General features: G+C 39.5%; 1 protein-coding gene across 5 annotated transcripts in view; it reads right to left on the reverse strand.

Moving 5' to 3' along the window:
• Window positions 1–17,763, reverse strand: part of NEK7 (NIMA related kinase 7) — a 150,326-nt gene that overhangs the window by 82,999 nt on the left and 49,564 nt on the right. For all 5 annotated transcript variants that reach the window (XM_060293901.2, XM_030884080.3, XM_060293940.2 and 2 more), the window contains exon 2: window positions 13,769–13,853. In XM_060293901.2, the coding sequence (XP_060149884.1) occupies window positions 13,769–13,825 (57 nt within the window). In that variant the 5' untranslated portion in view covers window positions 13,826–13,853. The remainder of the gene's footprint in view (window positions 1–13,768; window positions 13,854–17,763) is intronic.

Consider the following 17,763-nt stretch of genomic DNA (forward strand, 5'->3'; position numbering starts at 1 on the left):
CTGGGACAGAGCCAAGCTCACGCACTCCCTCACCGTCATCTACGCCCCCTCCCGCAGGTAACAGCCTGCCACCGACCCTCTCTCCCCACAGGCTCTGGATTTGTACAGCCTCCTGCATGTCCTCGGGTTTTCAAGACTGAAATTCTTTAGTCTTGACCCTGATTTGCTTCTTTGGTCCTCTTCCTCTGGCCGAAACTGGAGTTTGTCTGTATCTACAGCTAGGCTTCCCATATGCCAGCCACATCCTTACTAGGGTCTCTGAGCACCGCCCAGCCTTGGGCTCTGCCTTCCAACCAGGACACCCCAGTTATCACGCGGACTGTCTTCCTGATTCATGAATCAACACAGCCTGACCCCTTGGGTGTAAGGCTCCTTCGTGCCATACACTACAGCTAACTAAAATTATTCTGCCCGAAGGCCTCCTAATTGTTGTGGGGGAGCATGCAATAAACAAAACCACGTGTGGCCGCAATTCAGCTATCGGGCTGGAACATGCTCACAGTAAAGTTTAAATTCACAGGCAAAGTGAAGATAATAACTGCTTGAAAGCCCATAAACCCTACAAGTGTGAAGCTGCAAGCTCTTCGTGACAAAAGAAACTGAGAAAGGGTGTGATTAATTCAGCACAGGGTAGCTTCTAAACTTACTAAATAAAGACTACATACATACCCCATACAAGAATTTTCAAACAGATTCATTTTTGGAATAAGTCTCAAAATATAACTAATTAACATGAATAACATAACTAAGCCTACATACATTGTTTTGATATTGTTATTGTTTTATTGTTTATTGTTTTTATTGTTGTTATTTTATTTCTTAATTACTAACTATAAGACACCCACAACTCCTTAAATAAAGGACACAATTAAAACAGATGTTGGAAGCATTTGCATTACATTTTTGTGGTAAATTACGTTTAGTCTCTTGAGATATGTGAATCTGCAAGTTATACTATAAAAGAACCCTAAAATCTCAGAAACATAAAATAAATACTCAAAATTACATATGACAACTAAAAAAAATCAAACTCTAGAGTGAAGGAAGCTTTTTATAACACCTTAAGTGTTCTGCATTCTCATTAATGAAATCTCTTGTTGATCTGAATGCACTTTAATTACATACCGCCAGATCTTGCTACCTAATTGGGATTAACTTCTACATGTCAGTCTGTTAACTGCTTCCTTCACATAAATACTTTTCATTTTAAAATAAAATTCCTTCTGCTGTGCCACAGGCTCATACTATCACAGGTGCAACCTCGTTAAACAATTAATAATTTCCCATGACTAAATTAATTTCTTTAATTTCCTTTAAATTTGAAGGCAGGAACATTTAATGAGCAGTAAGATAATTCAGGGTAACATGATGATGATAATTCTCTCTGGGGAAATTAGAAGAGTCACAGCATGGACTCAACAGACTCCCCAGAGAGAAAATTATGTCCTGATAATTCCTAGAGGTATTGTTATCAATGATCTAATATACAAGCCAGTATTAATTACAATATTTAACATCATTAATATGGTTTTCACTGTTACTGCAAATTCACCTCTTACTGGTGATTTTCATATTACCAATTATGTAATCTAATAAACTATATTTATATTAACATTATTAAATTTCTCAAAAATTTAGAAGTTACAAAACTTCAAAATGCCCTTCAATTTTATTTGGCAATAAAGCTCATGCTATGTATGATCTTTAAAGAGATATTACTCACCTCCAAACTACAAAAACTAGAACATCCTTTCGACAATATCTAACATAAAGCTGTTATACATTATTTTCTACAAACCTCACTAGAAATAAAAAAAAAACACATATTAAAAACAAAAACAAAACATCACATGCGCCAACAGAGTCTAATTAGTCATGCTTCTTCCCATGTGAAAAATGATCTCCCTAAAATTTCTTTAACTATTTCAAAAGTAACCTATTCCTGAAGACCCTAAGTGTCTGAGATTTACATCAGTTGGAACAATATGCCATTAATCATTATAACTGGCTTTTTATCAAACAAAGGAGAGAATTCACTATAGCATAAGAAAAATGAGTGATCAAATACAACCAATTATCTAGTTAAACATTTATAAGACCCCAGTGTTTGTATCATTTAATCATCATTAGTTACACTACCCAGCATAATCACTATATCCAAATTATGTAACCAGAAATACTGATGACCTTTCCCAGCATTTCATGAGTAGGATAATGATGAAGACACTCCCATCTGCCCCATGAGCACCACCAGCCATACCTGGTACAATTAAACATGGCAAGCAAAAGCCTTTCCCTGACAGAAACAGAGACAGAGACAGACACAAATAGAGGGGAGAGGTTTTCTACAATGTATTCATTTATTCCACAGTTATTAACAGAGGAGGGAGATTAAACAAATACATAATCCAAAACAATAAAAAGACAATAAGCAAATACATAATAGTATCTAATATTTAAGCATATGCAGAGAAATAAAACAGAGTGATATAATGGAAAATGAGTGGATGGTTATTTTAGAGTGGGTAATTCTGGGATGACCTTGGTGAGAAGGTGACGTTTATGGCGAGATTAAAAGACCAGAAGAATGCAGCTCAATAACAAGAAAACAAACAACCCAATCCAAAAATGGGCAGAAGACCTAAATAGACATTTCTCCAAAGAAGATATACAGACTGCCAACAAACACATGAAAGAATGCTCAACATCATTAATCATTAGAGAAATGCAAATCAAAACTACAATGAGATATCATCTCACACCAGTCAGAATGGCCATCATCAAAAAATCTAGAAACAATAAATGCTGGAGAGGGTGTGGAGAAAAGGGAACACTCTTGCACTGCTGGTGGGAATGTGAATTGGTTCAGTCACTATGGAGAACAGTATGGAGGTTCCTTAAAAAACTACAAATAGAACTACCATATGACCCAGCAATCCCACTACTGGGCATATACCCTGAGAAAACCAAAATTCAAAGAGTCATGTACCAAAATGTTCATTGCAGCTCTATTTACAATAGCCCGGAGATGGAAACAACCTAAGTGCCCATCATCGGATGAATGGATAAAGAAGATGTGGCACATATATACAATGGAATATTACTCAGCCATAAAAAGAAACGAAATTGAGCTATTTGTAATGAGGTGGATAGACCTAGAGTCTGTCATACAGAGTGAAGTAAGTCAGAAAGAAAAGGACATGTACCGTATGCTAACACATATATATGGAATTTAAGAAAAAAAATGTCATGAAGAACCTGGGGGTAAAGCAGGAATAAAGACGCAGACCTCCTAGAGAACGGACTTGAGGTTATGGGGAGGGGGAAGGGTGAGCTGTGACAGGGCGGGAGAGAGTCATGGGCATATACACACTAACAAACGCAGTAAGGTAGATAGCTAGTGGGAAGCAGCCGCATGGCACAGGGATATAGGCGCGGTGCTTTGTGACAGCCTGGAGGGGTGGGATGGGGAGGGTGGGAGGGAGGGAGATGCAAGAGGGAAGACATATGGGAACATATGTTTATGTATGACTGATTCACTTTGTTATAAAGCAGAAGCTAACACACCATTGTAAAGCAATTATACCCCAATAAAGATGTTAAAAAAAAAAAAAAAAAAAAGACCAGAAGAAAAAAAAAGGGCAGAAAGAAAACCTGGAGAAAATGTCTCGAGGAAAGAATGAACTGGGTGTGTTGAAGGAACACTGGCTGGAAGATGGAGAACAAGGGTGACGGGCTGAGGAACGAGGTTAGAGGCGAGCATGACAAAACCGCACGGCACTCTGACAGCACCAGTGAGGGACCTGGGTCTCCAGCAGGGAAGCACGGTACTGTGAGCTAACACACATTTTACAATGACAACTCACGACGCTGGTGGGGAAGGATTGAACAGGAGGATAAGTAAAGCAAGAGTGGAAGCAGGGGGACTGGACAGGAGGAAGTGGACCTGACCTGACTGTTGCGGGGAGATGCGAACAGCAGACGGAATCAGGATATGATCTTGAGGTGGAGTCAAAGGAGCTGCTGATGAATTGAGTATGAGGAGAGGGGGACAGAGAGAAATCAAGGATAAATCATGGATCTGGGGCTTGAGCACCTCGATGGATAGTGATGCCACGGACTAGGATAAACAAGGCTAACGAAGCAACAGTGTGGGCAGAAGGCAGGTAATAACAATGTAATAAAGGATGTAAGATGATGCAGAACCAACCACTGGTGGAGAAACCTATGCTCCAAGAGTGTCACTGGCAGAACGTCGTCATCATCACCCTCACCCTCATCCCCGTCGTCTGGGTCCTATCTACGTGCCAAGCACAATCTTAGAAGCTCCATAGCTCATAGGAGGTAAAAACTATGATTCCTCTAATTTATTAGTAAGAAAAGTGAAACATACAGATGTTCAATAACCTGTCCTCCATCACACAGCTAGAAAGTGGGGCATCCAAGAATTGACCCCAGGCAATCCGACTTCAGGGCTCAGGCCCTGAACCACCCCACAGAACAGCCAGCGCTTCTGATTGCTCTCAGCTCCCCTACGTGTTCCCCCCCACATATAAATTCTGGTGTCCACAGGGCTCCATCCTCAGCCTTCTCTTCTCACTTTGCTCATCACTCTGGGCCACGGAACCCATTGCTCCCTCTCTCCCATGTGTTGGTTCTGGAAGTTAGTGCTGCCTGAAACTGAGCCCTGGTGCCCCCCTGGCGCTCTCCTGGACACCCTATCAGAACTCTCCTAGAAATCCCTCCCCCTCCATCCCCCTCTTCTCCTACACTGAATGATACCCAGTCAAGGAAAAAAAATAAATAAAAGGAATGCATAATTAAATGTATTCTACATAAGTGTTCCTGGAAAAAGAAGTGCTTATCAAAATTTCTAAATCTGAGGAATATTTGTTTTATGAATATTTAGTGAGAAAGATGTATGAAACATAACCACAGTCATATGAAGAAGTCATAATATTCAAATAATAATATAAAGGGAGACAAAATATAAAGGTATGCTAAATGTAAAATGACACAACCGAATTCTAACAAACATATTAGAATCTATACATTCAACGTTGCCCTTCAAACAAGCACCGTGAGAGGATATGGACTTGCTCCAGGAAGGCTTCCAGTACTGAAAATATGTTTGAAATTCCTCCTTGGACTGTAATCAGTTTGTGAATCACATGAAAATTACTGGTCTCATTTAAGAAGATATCTCATTTTGATCGAAAGAAGAATACCAAGACTATTTATTTTTTTTCACCAAGTACATACTTGGCTCCAAAAGATTTCTGAATCTTCCAAATATTACGTTCACCCTCAAAAATGGAACAATTTTCATTACTGTATTTATTAAAACTATATTTCAGGCTCTGAATGCAATTCCAGATAGAACTGGGAAACTGTTTTGATTAATGTCGACCTCATCTTTGCCCACATCAGACTATTCAAATAGAAATTTCCAAGAGAGCAGATGAGAGAATCCTTACCGCATTCCCATTCTTTTAAAACTCATCTAAATTTCTCAAGGCATTTCCTTTAAAATTTAAGGAACACTTACCCCTAAATATGTAAATATGAACAAGCAATCTAAATTCAAAACTCAACTAAGCTTTAAATATTTTGATATCACTTCTCATTTGACAGATTTCTTATTATTCTATATTGCCACAGTCTTTTCCTAAAATAACTCTCAAGTAACTAAAATCTATACAACATAATTAGATTGATCAATATTTAGCTTTCACTTAGAGATTAATTCATTCATCCAACAAATATTTATTGAGTACCCATGACCTACTACTCATTAAGCATGAAGTGAACACTGCACTGCTGGTATAGCATATTCTGATTTGTTAGAAGCATACTAGTGTAAGAAACTACCCAGTAATCATTATTTTTCTGAGAATAATCTTTTTGTTGTCTTCCAAATTACATGTTTCCTCTAGGATAACACTTTCCTTAGGGCCTCTACCATGTAGTTCATCCACATTATAAGGAGTCTTTATGCTATTAGGTTCCGTTAGGGACTAAATCTCCTTGAACGGCTCCTGAGACCATTACCTCAGCATCTGAGATTTGGAGCCGAAAGAGAGCATGGTATAAGCAAGGCACGACTGAATCTGTGTCCAAAATAGGGAAAGACACAAAATGCAGCTGGAGAAGAAAAAGGCGACCAGATGATGCAAGACCCTCTACGACACACAAGGAAATGCAGAATCCACCCTAAAAGCCATAGGAACCGGCGCTTTTAGGAAGTGATACGATAAAAAGTACACTTTGGAAAGATGACTTTTGCTACAATGTAAAGAATGAACTAGAAATGGTAAAATGAGAGGTAAAGAGATCAGTTCAGAAGCTTCTGCGATAATCCAGGCAAAGGTGGCAGTAATCTAAATAAACTACAGTAGTTACAGTCAGGATGTAGAGAATGAGCAGATTCAAGAGCTATTTAGGGAGTAAAATCAAGACAAGAGGAAAACTGCCTAATGTAAAGTATGCGATTTGCTTGTTTGTAGTTTGGACGACTAGATGGACGGTGCTAATAGTCACAGGCAAAAGGACAATCCTGGGCAGGAAATAATAAATTCCATCTTGAAGAGTAGGAGCTTGAGGTACCTATAAAAATATCAAGAGTCACGGTGACTGAGAAGATCAGACTGGCCAGGAAATGGATGGGGAGCTTTTTCTAAAAGCTCACTCTAAAGAGTGAGACAGACCCGGTGCCAATCCCAGCCCCGCCACTTACCAGCTACGTGACCAAGGCTGAGTTAGTTCATTGGTCTGAGCCTCGGTCTCTTCATTTGTGAAGTGTGACAGATAACACCTCCTACAGCTTGCGTTAGGAATAAATGACACACACATTCACAATGCTTTGCACAGGGTGGGTGTGCTGTAAGAACTCAATCAGAAGCAGGTACTGATAGCAGCAGCAGGGCTACTGCCCTGGACAAAAGCCAGGAGCCAGGGGCCAAGTGTCCAAGTAGTGCGACGGGTCACGAAAAGGTCAGGAGACAACAGCGACAGGGAAGGTGAACGCCCTTTCTTAGGGTGGCAGAGCCTTGACGCAGCAGGTTTCAGGCCTCCCTACCCCAAGAACAAGGAGGAATCATGGTCTGGAAGAGGCTCTGTGGACAGACAGGCTGCCATCCGACCCCCGATCCTCACGGCGTGGGGTTATTAGAGAACCAGCAGCCTCCACTGAGAGGGTAACGGGAAACAGTGTCCTTGGGGGAAAGAGGTCTGTTCCAGCTAAACCAAGGAGGTGAAAAAAAGTCCATAAGAAATGGAGGATGTGTTTTTTAATAAACCATTTAATATACATTTACTTTTGTATATAGACTGTTACCCAAGAAAAACAAAAATGGTAAATTAAGAGTTCAGACATCTTAGGCCACACCTGACTTCTGGGCTCACAAAGATGTGGAAACCTGTCCTGGAGAAAATTTCTTTCTTTTTCTCTGAGCCCTTCTTCCCTGCTTCGGCGCAGGCTGGTCTCTCACACCTCGGTCTAACAAAGCGTTGCCAGGAATGGCTTCCTATCGTATTTTTGATGTAGGTACCAAGGCACAGGCCACTGCTTGAACTTGTGCCAGGAAGAGAAATTCCAAAGACATTTATGTATCTTAATATTCATTTAAAAGGCGGTGCTTGAAAAGATGGAGAATGGGTTGATCTGACACCCAGTTTGTCTTCAACAAGCATTTACTGAATGCCTACTACGTGCCCTAGGTACCACTCTGGGGTCTCGGGATGAAGCCTATACTCTAGAGAAAGCAGACAGACAATGAAAAAGTGAAAAGGCAATCAATTCTACGCAGAAAAATATGGCAGCAAAGGCTTACTGGTGGGTGTGAAGGTTCAATTTTCATTAAATGATCAAAGAAGGTGATAGTTAAATATACCCTGGAAGATGATGAGTGAGTAAGCCTATGAGAAACTACTAGAAGGTTTTAAACAGACACAATTTGACTGAAATTTTGTATTTTACATTTAAAGTTTATATAATTTTGTATTGAGAGCAGGCTGAAGGGAGGCAAGGATGGAGGCTGGGAAGCTACTGAAATAAGTTTGGTGAAAAAGTAAAATTACTTGGACCACAGTAGTAGCAGCAGAGGAGGCAAGAAGTATCCCAATTCTAACTGTGTGTTAAAGATGGAGCTGTGGGGTCTGGGAACAGGTGAGACACAACACGAGAGAGCTGGAAGAAGCCAGGGACGTCTCCAGGAGCTTCAGCCTGGGCAAGGGAAGGATGGACCTGCCACCAACTGTGACAGAGAGGCCTGCAGACAGAAGGGTTGGGGGGGACCATTCAGAGTTCAGCTTCACATGTGCTCGCTTTGAGACATACAAATTTGAGGTCAAGCAGGCAACTGGATACATGAGTCTGGAATTCAGGACAGAGGTCCAGGCTGAGATATAAATGTGAGAGTCACCAGCATATGGATCATACTTAGAATCACGAAATTGGAAGAATCTCCAAGCAGGGATATAGACAGAAAGAGGTCTCAAGCCTTGAAGCCCTCTATTGTTAAGAGGTCCAGGAGGTGAGGAGAAATCAGCAAACGATGGACCAGTAAGACGAGAAAAACAAGGTTCTTGGAAGCTGAGCAATGAACAGGTTTCAAAGAAGAGAGTACCATCGACTACTGAATGCAGCTGATGAGCCAAGGAGGACGAGGCCTGAGAGCTGACCAGGGACGGAGCACCTGCGCATAGCTGGGACCATGACAAGGCAGTCTAGCCGGGAGGGTGGGGAGAAGGCCTAACTGGAGCACATTTCAGAGAGCGAAGGGGGAAACGGGAGACAAACCTACAAATAAAGCTAAGAATTAGCAATAAAAGGCAGCAGAGAAATAGGTTAGTTAACAGCTGGAGAAAAGAAGGACTTTAAAAGCTGGTTTTTGGTTTGGACTTGTTTTGGTTTTGAGATAGGTTGTGACAGGGGACCCTCTACCTGAGTGCTTGCACTTGCACCTGGGCAACAGGATATAAAGAAACCATTATGGACTAAAAATAACTGCACGCATGTGCAGTCGGGCAGTTATGAACAATAAGGTACACACAGGCCCCAAACCAACGGCCCCTTCTGAGGTGCCAGGAGCAAAAGCAGGGTCCTGCACGGGATCCCTGCACACAGCACCACCCAGAGGGCGAGCAGACCACCTAAGCCAGGCCTCCTGCCAGACCCACCCCGCCCTCAGCCCGTTTGATGAACCAGCTCAAGCCCCCTCGGGGAGCAAGCAAGGGCACCTACTGCTCGTTTCCACCCCCAGCCCCACCCCGCTGCGGCACGAGTCTCAATAAAGCCTTGCCTGGATCTCTCATCTGGCCTCCTACCAATTCCTATTGATTAAAGAGTCCAAGGACCCGAGCAGGTCACGGTTTGTTGTTGAGACGGAAGAGAGAACCACGCGATGGTGTGCTAGTGAAGGGCCCGCAGAGAGGGGCCAATAGGAGCAGAGGGTGGGTGGGATCCAGTGGTCAGGGGCGTGCTGGCCTTGGGCACAGTGTGGCTGGTTCATCTGGTGACAGAAAAGGCCAGTCATGTGACTACACGTCTGGGAAAAGTCGGTGGAAGTTCTCTTCTGACTGTTACGGTGTTTTCAAGTGAAACAGGAAGCAAGGGCATCAGCTAAGTGTGAGGACGGGGGAGACAGTGCTGGGGGTTTGGGGAGAGCAGAGATACGAGACGTCGTGAACTGAAACCACGGCGCGAGCCTGCTTTCCTCAGAACAGCTGCTGTTCATTCTCCTGCACCTAAAGTCATTCACTGAAGGCAACTGTCAAAGGGAGAACACCACACCGAAATTTCTATAAACAATTCAAAGAACAGAAGCTGTACTCAATGCTACTTACAACAAACACCTTGGCAAAATCAATTTATCAAAAGAAGTAAACTACATGATGACCCTTATTTCATAAAGTGATTCTGTAAGATGAGCTAAAGACAAGGGAAGGTGATATAATCATCACGTCCAAAACTCATCCCACTCAACACAGTCCACTGGGGGCAACGTCGCTCTGGTCCACAAAGCGCCCAGATCACTACCCCAAACATGCTACAAGGTTAGCTTCATCTCATCCCTACACCTCGCTTCACAGGGATGCAAAAGCACAGGGGGACTGCAAATAATTTGGGCCACCAGGAAGCTTAAAGGAATGGTTGATCTACCTTACTGCTTGGGTTGGAAGACTCCCAGACAAGGTTCTCATACTTTCCAAGCAATAAAAACGAGGAACGTCTATTTTCCTACCTGTAGATCTGGGAAACTTTCCCTCTTTCACAGGTAGCCAAAGCGTTACACTAGATAACTTCAAATTTACAAATAATAATTATAACCTAAGTCCTGGTGATTATCATAATTAAAATTAATCCTCCCTTCTAATCATTCCCATAAATTCTTAAAATTGTGCTCTGATTATAATTGTTTTACATTTATCTTTATGATAAAAAGTGAATGTACCATAGTGCTCTTCACTCAATGATCAGAAATCAAAATACTCAAAAAATGTTAGTTGCAAACTTTCATTGTTTTTTTAATTATTTTTTTAATCTTTTTTTTTTTTTTTTGCGGTACGCGGGCCTCTCACTGTCGTGGCCTCTCCCGTTGCGGAGCACAGGCTCCGGACGCGCAGGCACAGCGGCCATGGCTCACGGGTCCAGCTGCTCCACGGCACGTGGGATCTTCCCGGACCGGGGCCCGAACCCGTGTCCCCTGCATCGGCAGGTGGACTCTCAACCACTGCACCACCAGGGAAGCCCCCATTGTTTAAAATTAGTCTCATACTAAAATAGTTTAGTATTTTCGTATTTCTCTGTCACCATCTTTTATATAGTCTGAATTTTCTTTTTTAAATTAAGCTAAATCCATTGTTCCACCAACAAGAGTCCAACAGCATACAAATCTAGTCAAAACATCCTTTCAGTACTTTCTGGCTTTAGTAGAGGAATCAAAGGAAAAAGGGAAGGAAAAGGAAGCTGATAGAAAAAAAATTTCCCTAAGTTCAAGAGAATGACAATACACACAAAAAAATTAATAGAGATACATAAATCTCACATCCTGAAGCTTATAAAAAAGGAACCTCACACAGTACTAAAGAAAAAGGAGCTCTCACAGTAATATGTGAGACCACATATTACACATTACGGGGTTAGAGTATTCATCTCAGAACAAGAAAAAGAAAGATATGCCAAGAATATACATCACTTGTCATTATACAGGGGATTGGTATTTGACACTTAGAAAGCTGACTTCGTTTTCGGTTTATGTCCAGACACGTATTAGCATCACAAAAGTAGGAGTCACTCAGCTAACCATATGTTGCCATATCACCCCGTTATTCAGGCCAATGGTGTGGAACAAAACAAAAGAAGGTTGTCAGCCCCTAGCAGAGCCTGTCCTTTGCCAGCCTTTAAAAATCATGCTACTGAGAGCAGTAACACTTTTCAAAGACTTAATAAGCAATAACGCCTGTAAACTCTTGTCAGGTAATCTCACACCATCAGTCTGGACGCAGAGACAGGAAAAACCCTCCCTCTTTCCCCCACCCCTGGGAGCAGCAGCAGGAGGCAGAGATGAAGGGAACTGTGTGAAAAGAGATGCAGAACCACAGACGTGGTTCTGAAATGTATGCTGCATGGTCCCAGGAAACCATGACTTTCCTGGCTGGTGAGTCAGTAGAAGGCAAAAATGAAAGTGCTCATTTTTTTTTCCTTTGAAATTTAGGACTGTTCAAAACAGAATTTCAAAATCATGACATGAACTACCTAATTTTAGAAGTGCTTCTTTTACTGTCTTCACTAGAAACAATATAATACGGACCCACAGTATCTATGTATGTGTGTAAAACTAGCACTAAGATACGTCTGTATCTAATAGACAGAAACTGCTTACTATAATCTTGATAATTGATGACCATACACAAAATATAGATGGTAGATCTAAAAAATAAAAAACAGTCATCTTGAAATTAAAATATTGGCCTTACTCTAAGCTCTAAAGGGTCTCTTTTCTGAATACGGTACAGAGGATTCAGACGGGTGTAACAAAGAAAACAATGTAAAATTCAATTGGGTAAAGGGCTAATTTAAACATGTTCATTTGAAGGAGTCCCTGGTTGGTTTCAGTCACACATTCTTATTGAGACCCTGCTTCATGTGGGGAGCTGCATTATCACAGGGCATCCAAAGAAAGTAAGACACAGTATAAATCCTCAAGGAGAGTTTAACCCAACAGCAAAGATAAGGAAAATGCCTATGTAAAATGACACAAAGGCCTCAGAAATACCAGCAGAGACATACAAAGGATGCACCATCACGTTTCCAAGGAAAAAATATTACATTCACAAAATCAGAAAAAGCTTCATAGTGGAGATGGCATTTTAGATGGTCCTTTAAAGGGTGGGCAGGATTTCAAAAATTGGAGAGGAATATGAGGGTACAAGATGAAAAAAGTCACAGAGGCAGAAAAGATAGTTTATTCTGTAGGCAGTATTTCCTGCACTGTGCCTCACAGACACGGATTCTGAGAGAAGCCAATAAATGTGCTTAAACAAAAAGGATCCCGTGGTCAAATAAGTCTGGAAAACACTACACCCCAAAACCCCCTCCAGGAAGTTCACAGCGCACCCTAATAACACAGGGAAGGCTCTGAGAAAGTACTGTCATGAAGCAGCTGTGCAAATCCAAGTCTCCCCAACTTATCTGACTACAGAACTCATTTGAAATAACATCTATAACAGACCAATTACAAGTACTGAAATTGAATCTGTGATTTAAAAACTCCCAACAAACGAAGTCCAGGACCAGATGGCCTCACAGGCGAGTTCTACCAAATATTTAGAGATGAGTTAACACCTATCCTTCTGAAACTATTCCAAAAAAACTGCAGAGGAAGGAACACTCCCAAACTCATTCTATGAGGCCACCATCACTCTGATACCAACACCAGACAAAGATACCACGAAAGTACATCTACCAATTCTTCATTTCCAGAAATACGATCAAGCAAAACTTGGACAAGGCTAGCACAGTAAATTTGGGACACTGTAGAAGGTCTCCAACACCAAAGTGAAAAAACACGGTATTTATTAATAACAACAACAGAAACGAACTGCTGCCTCTGTGCAGGGATGAATGTTATTTTAGACACGTCATCATGCATCGGGCTTTAGGGTAAGCATCCACAGAGAACACAGCATGCTAGGTAATTAACTTCTATAGTGTGTGGACATGTTTTGCTGAAACATTCCTTTAACTTCATTTCATGCTATAAAAAAACGAGCAACTACGTAACAGGGGAAACACACTGCTACTCAGAGAAAATAAGAAAAGTGACAGTAACAGAAGGCAGTCGTGGGCAATGCAGGACCAGCCAGAGCAGAGACAGGCACTAGACACACAGGCGCCGCCTTGCCTTTTCTCTTCCTCTCTGAGCCAAACATTAGCTTCCAAAGCCTGTGGGTCATTCAATTCAAGTTAAAAGCTAAAGCTGCCCCCCCTCTTTTTTCATATTTCAGTTTCATACATGAGAACTAAATATTCTAAAACAGTATTTTATAATAAAAACAATCCTGATTGAAGCTTGGAAATTCATACTAGCATTTTTGGCTACTTTATTTCCTAAAGAGACTGTACATGTACTACTTCCTTCCTCACTGCATGTACATCTATGTCTACACACACACACACACACACACACACACACACACACACACTCTCTCTCTCTCTCTCTCACACACACACACTCTTACGGCTGCATTTATGAGAACAAATTACCTGCGGTTGGAACTGAGGAACAGGTGGTCCTTGCATCCCTTGTGATTGCTCATCCATCGTCTGAAGCAACAGGAACTTCAGAACTCTGCAAAAAATGTAAAGTTGAAATTTAAATAATGCAATCATTACCAATACATACTTGAGATGAACCTAATGCTTCAAAAATGTGCATTAAGACACTCTATACTCTTATCTGCCATTCGCTAAATCCAAGCTCTGCTTAGCTAACACAAATATTCACTATCTCAGCTAATTCTTATCAAAAGTAGCATGTTATGCTTAGAAAATCCCGTTTTGTGAGATGAAATTCTCTCTTCTCCATTACATCTTATAGATCAAAGAGGCATCCCCTCTCCCTCCCTGATGTGAGAAGATAATAACCACGGTAAGCTTCCCAGAATTGTGGCTAACATTTTACATTCCTAAAATGCACTTCATCTTCATGTTCTAAAAATGTTAGCACTTTGGTTCTTCATGTCCAACTATAATGCTTACTGTGATTTTTAGGTTTAAACTTAAAAGGCCTGTCCTCATATGAGGGTGTTTACTCTTTTATACATATTTTTTTGTAATTACAAAACATCCACCCATTAATTCAGTAAACACAGGCTGAAGACCAAGCATACGCCAAGTCCTGCACAAGGCTCAAGAACTGAACTATAAACACAGCTGACACCCCTGTCCAGGAGCCACTTCTGCACTGATTCTACACAACACCAAGTATCTCTAGGTTCTTCATAAGTGTAATTTTATAACTAAAATCTTGTGGGTTAAAAAACTAGGGTCCATTTAAATAGGATCAACAGACAGAAATTAAAACACATTTTCACTTCATTATACCCTTTAAAAAGCAATAAAAATATTCTAGACATGGGTTATTTGTATTGCAAATATTTTTTACCATCTTATAGAAAACCTTCCCAATGGCATCTTTTAATTAACTTATGAACAGAAATTCATAAATTTAATATGTTCTAATTGATCAATCTTTTCCTTTATGGTTAATGCTTCTGTGTACAAAATGCTTAATAATTTAAGAATTATTTCCCTACTCTAAATTCTCATACATTATCTTTCAATGTAAGTTTTATTGCTTTGGCTTTCATATCTAAATTTGCAATTGATTTGGAATTAAAGTCTTGTACAATATATGGTGAAGTCAATATTTAGTTTGTTTTTCCATATGGCTATCCAACTGATTTCAAATCATATACTGCAAAGACTGTCCTTTACCCCACACCCCATTACAGTGCTACTATATCATTTTCATCATGTATCAAATGACTGCACACATATATATAATATAGCAGTGTATGGTGTAGGTTTATTATAAAGTCTTGTTACATGCTTAATCACATATATGATTTTAATATAAATTTTAGAACCAGCCTGTTTGTTTCTATTTAAAAAAAAAAGTCTATTGAGATTTTGATTACAAGTACATGAACCCTATAGATCAATTTGGAGAAAACTGACATTTAATAATATTGGGTCTTCAGACCCATGAATACAGGATATCTCATTTATTTTAGGTTTAATTTCTTTCAGTAATGGTTTTCAGTTTCAATACTGGCCTTTCACATGTTTTTTCAGGTTATTTCCTAAGTATATTATATTTTTTGATACTATTGTTAATGGTAGGTGTTTTTTATTTCACTATTCTGATAGCATACAGAACTACAACTGATTTCTGTATATTGACCTTTTATCTTGCAAACTTGTTAAACTCTCTTATTGGTTCAAGTAGATTTTTTGTAGTTTCTTGCCTTATTGCAATGGCTAGAACCTCCAGTACAATGAATAGAAGCAGAGACATCATTTTCTTATTCCTATCTGAGGAGGAAAGCATTCAGCCATTTACCATTAAGCATAATGTAAGATGTACATTTTTCATAAATGCCCTTAATTTATCAGGTTGAGCTAGTGCCCTTCTATCCTTACTTTGCTGAAAGATTTTATAAAGAATAGATGTTAGATTTCTGTCAAATTCTTCCTCTGTGTCTGAGCTGATTATACATGTTTTAAATTGTTAAAATGTTGAATTTTGGTGGTTCATTTATTTTAAATTTTGAACATTCATTTTGGTGAACACTAAGCCAGTATTCATTTCTGGGATGGACCCCATTTAGTCATGATATATAATCCTACTTATGTATTTTTGGATTCAATTTTATATAGTGTTGGATTTGAGGAGTGACAAGGGGGAAGGAGAAAGAGAATCCCAGTAACGAATTAGAATACATTTTAGTGTGAAATCTGAATCATTAAACAATCAACAGACAATGCTTTAAGGCTACACATTAAGGCAACATTGGTTATTTAAAATGTGTATAAGCAACAAGGACATTTTTGCAAAAGGCAGTATAAATTAAACAGTTTCTCCAGCTTAGGAAAAGAAAAGCTATTACAAACCAACTACACATCCAAAATGGTATCTTACAACTTAACTGCTATTATTCTAGTGCAGGACAGATTATTGCTCAAAACTGCACATTTCAGAACACCAAGAAATTTTCTTTTTTTTTGTTACATTTTAAGCAAGACAACATCTGAATAAAGACTTAAATTTAAAAAAAAAGAAATCTAAATCATTAAAATCAACATTTCACATCTAGTGTCCCACAGATAGTTTCCCAAGACACTTCATAAAAAAAAGGTTTCCTGGTCAAAGACCTCTGTGAAACACTACTCGCTATATGAACCTCTCTTAGAAAATCATAGTAAATATTAGCTAAATATTACTAAAGGACCCAAGCAGGCCTGCAGTTAAAAAAAACAACTTCATTTATATTTAACTTATTTAAGCACAAAATGCTTTCTTTGTGTAACATATTTTAATATCCCACAGCTTGACCAATCCTAAGAAGAGAAGACACTATGAGAAATGTTATGCTAGATTATAACAAAGTGGGTTTCATCACACCTCCTGATGTGTGACAATGTCTAAGCAAATAAAATTATGAAGAAAAGAAGCCAAAGTAAAACAACAACAAAAAAACACAAAAAAGAACATAAAAATCAAAGGAAACTTAGAAGTGATTTAATCTAACAATCTGCATAACAGGGAAATCACTTCTACAGTATCCCAGACAGAGGTCAAAGAGCCTCTGCTTAGAAATAAAACTCTGTATGAAATACTCATGTCGCACATAAGCTTAGTAATACAATGAATAATAACGCAACAAAATTTTCTTTGCATAATATCTAACGCGGTTCCATGTGTCACTGGATTCTTAATGCTTTTACAGAATAAGAATATATCAATGTTTGTATACTGATTTAATATCATCATATTTCCAAAGGCCAAATATATTTATGTATTATCTCTTTCCACTAATCTCCTCACAAATGAAATAAAAACACATTTAATGTATAAATATGTTAAACATGCATTCAGTCTTCTAGATTATAATTTCCATGATACAGGATCTGTGTCATCCACGGCTGTACCCCCAGTTCTTAGGTCAATGCTTGGCACAAAATGAGTGCTGAGCAAATATTTATTTAATGAATGAATAAATGTATCTCTGTCATAAAAACATCAAATAATAATTGCTAGAGTTTAATAAGTCTAAAATCAATGGTGAGTAAAATTATGATCAAATTCAACAAATTTGTCAACCAATCTTCAATAAAAAAAGGCTGCCCAAAGAAGGTGCTGCCTGAATCGGGTTTTCAATAAGGAAGAGAAGTTCACAAGGTTTAGACGAGGCAATGAAGAGAGGAAACCTGGGAAAAGGAAAGGACACATCAAAATACCCAAAAGCAGAGCACAACATCTTATAAGTAAAATTAAAGTTGGCAGGTGGTGAGAGATAGCTGGGGGGAGTTAATATCAGAAGGTTAGGCTAACAACATAGACAGCTGTCCGCTCATGAGAAAGCTGTTATGATATTTACTTTATCCAGCTGGTATCAGAGAGCTAATGCTGGGTTTCAAGAAGCTAAGAGAGGGAAGTTCATTTTTTGAAATACAACCTTTCTTGCTCTGTGACA

Source organism: Globicephala melas, chromosome 1 (assembly GCF_963455315.2).
Source record: "Globicephala melas chromosome 1, mGloMel1.2, whole genome shotgun sequence".
In the NCBI taxonomy this organism is placed as follows: Eukaryota; Metazoa; Chordata; class Mammalia; order Artiodactyla; family Delphinidae; genus Globicephala; species Globicephala melas.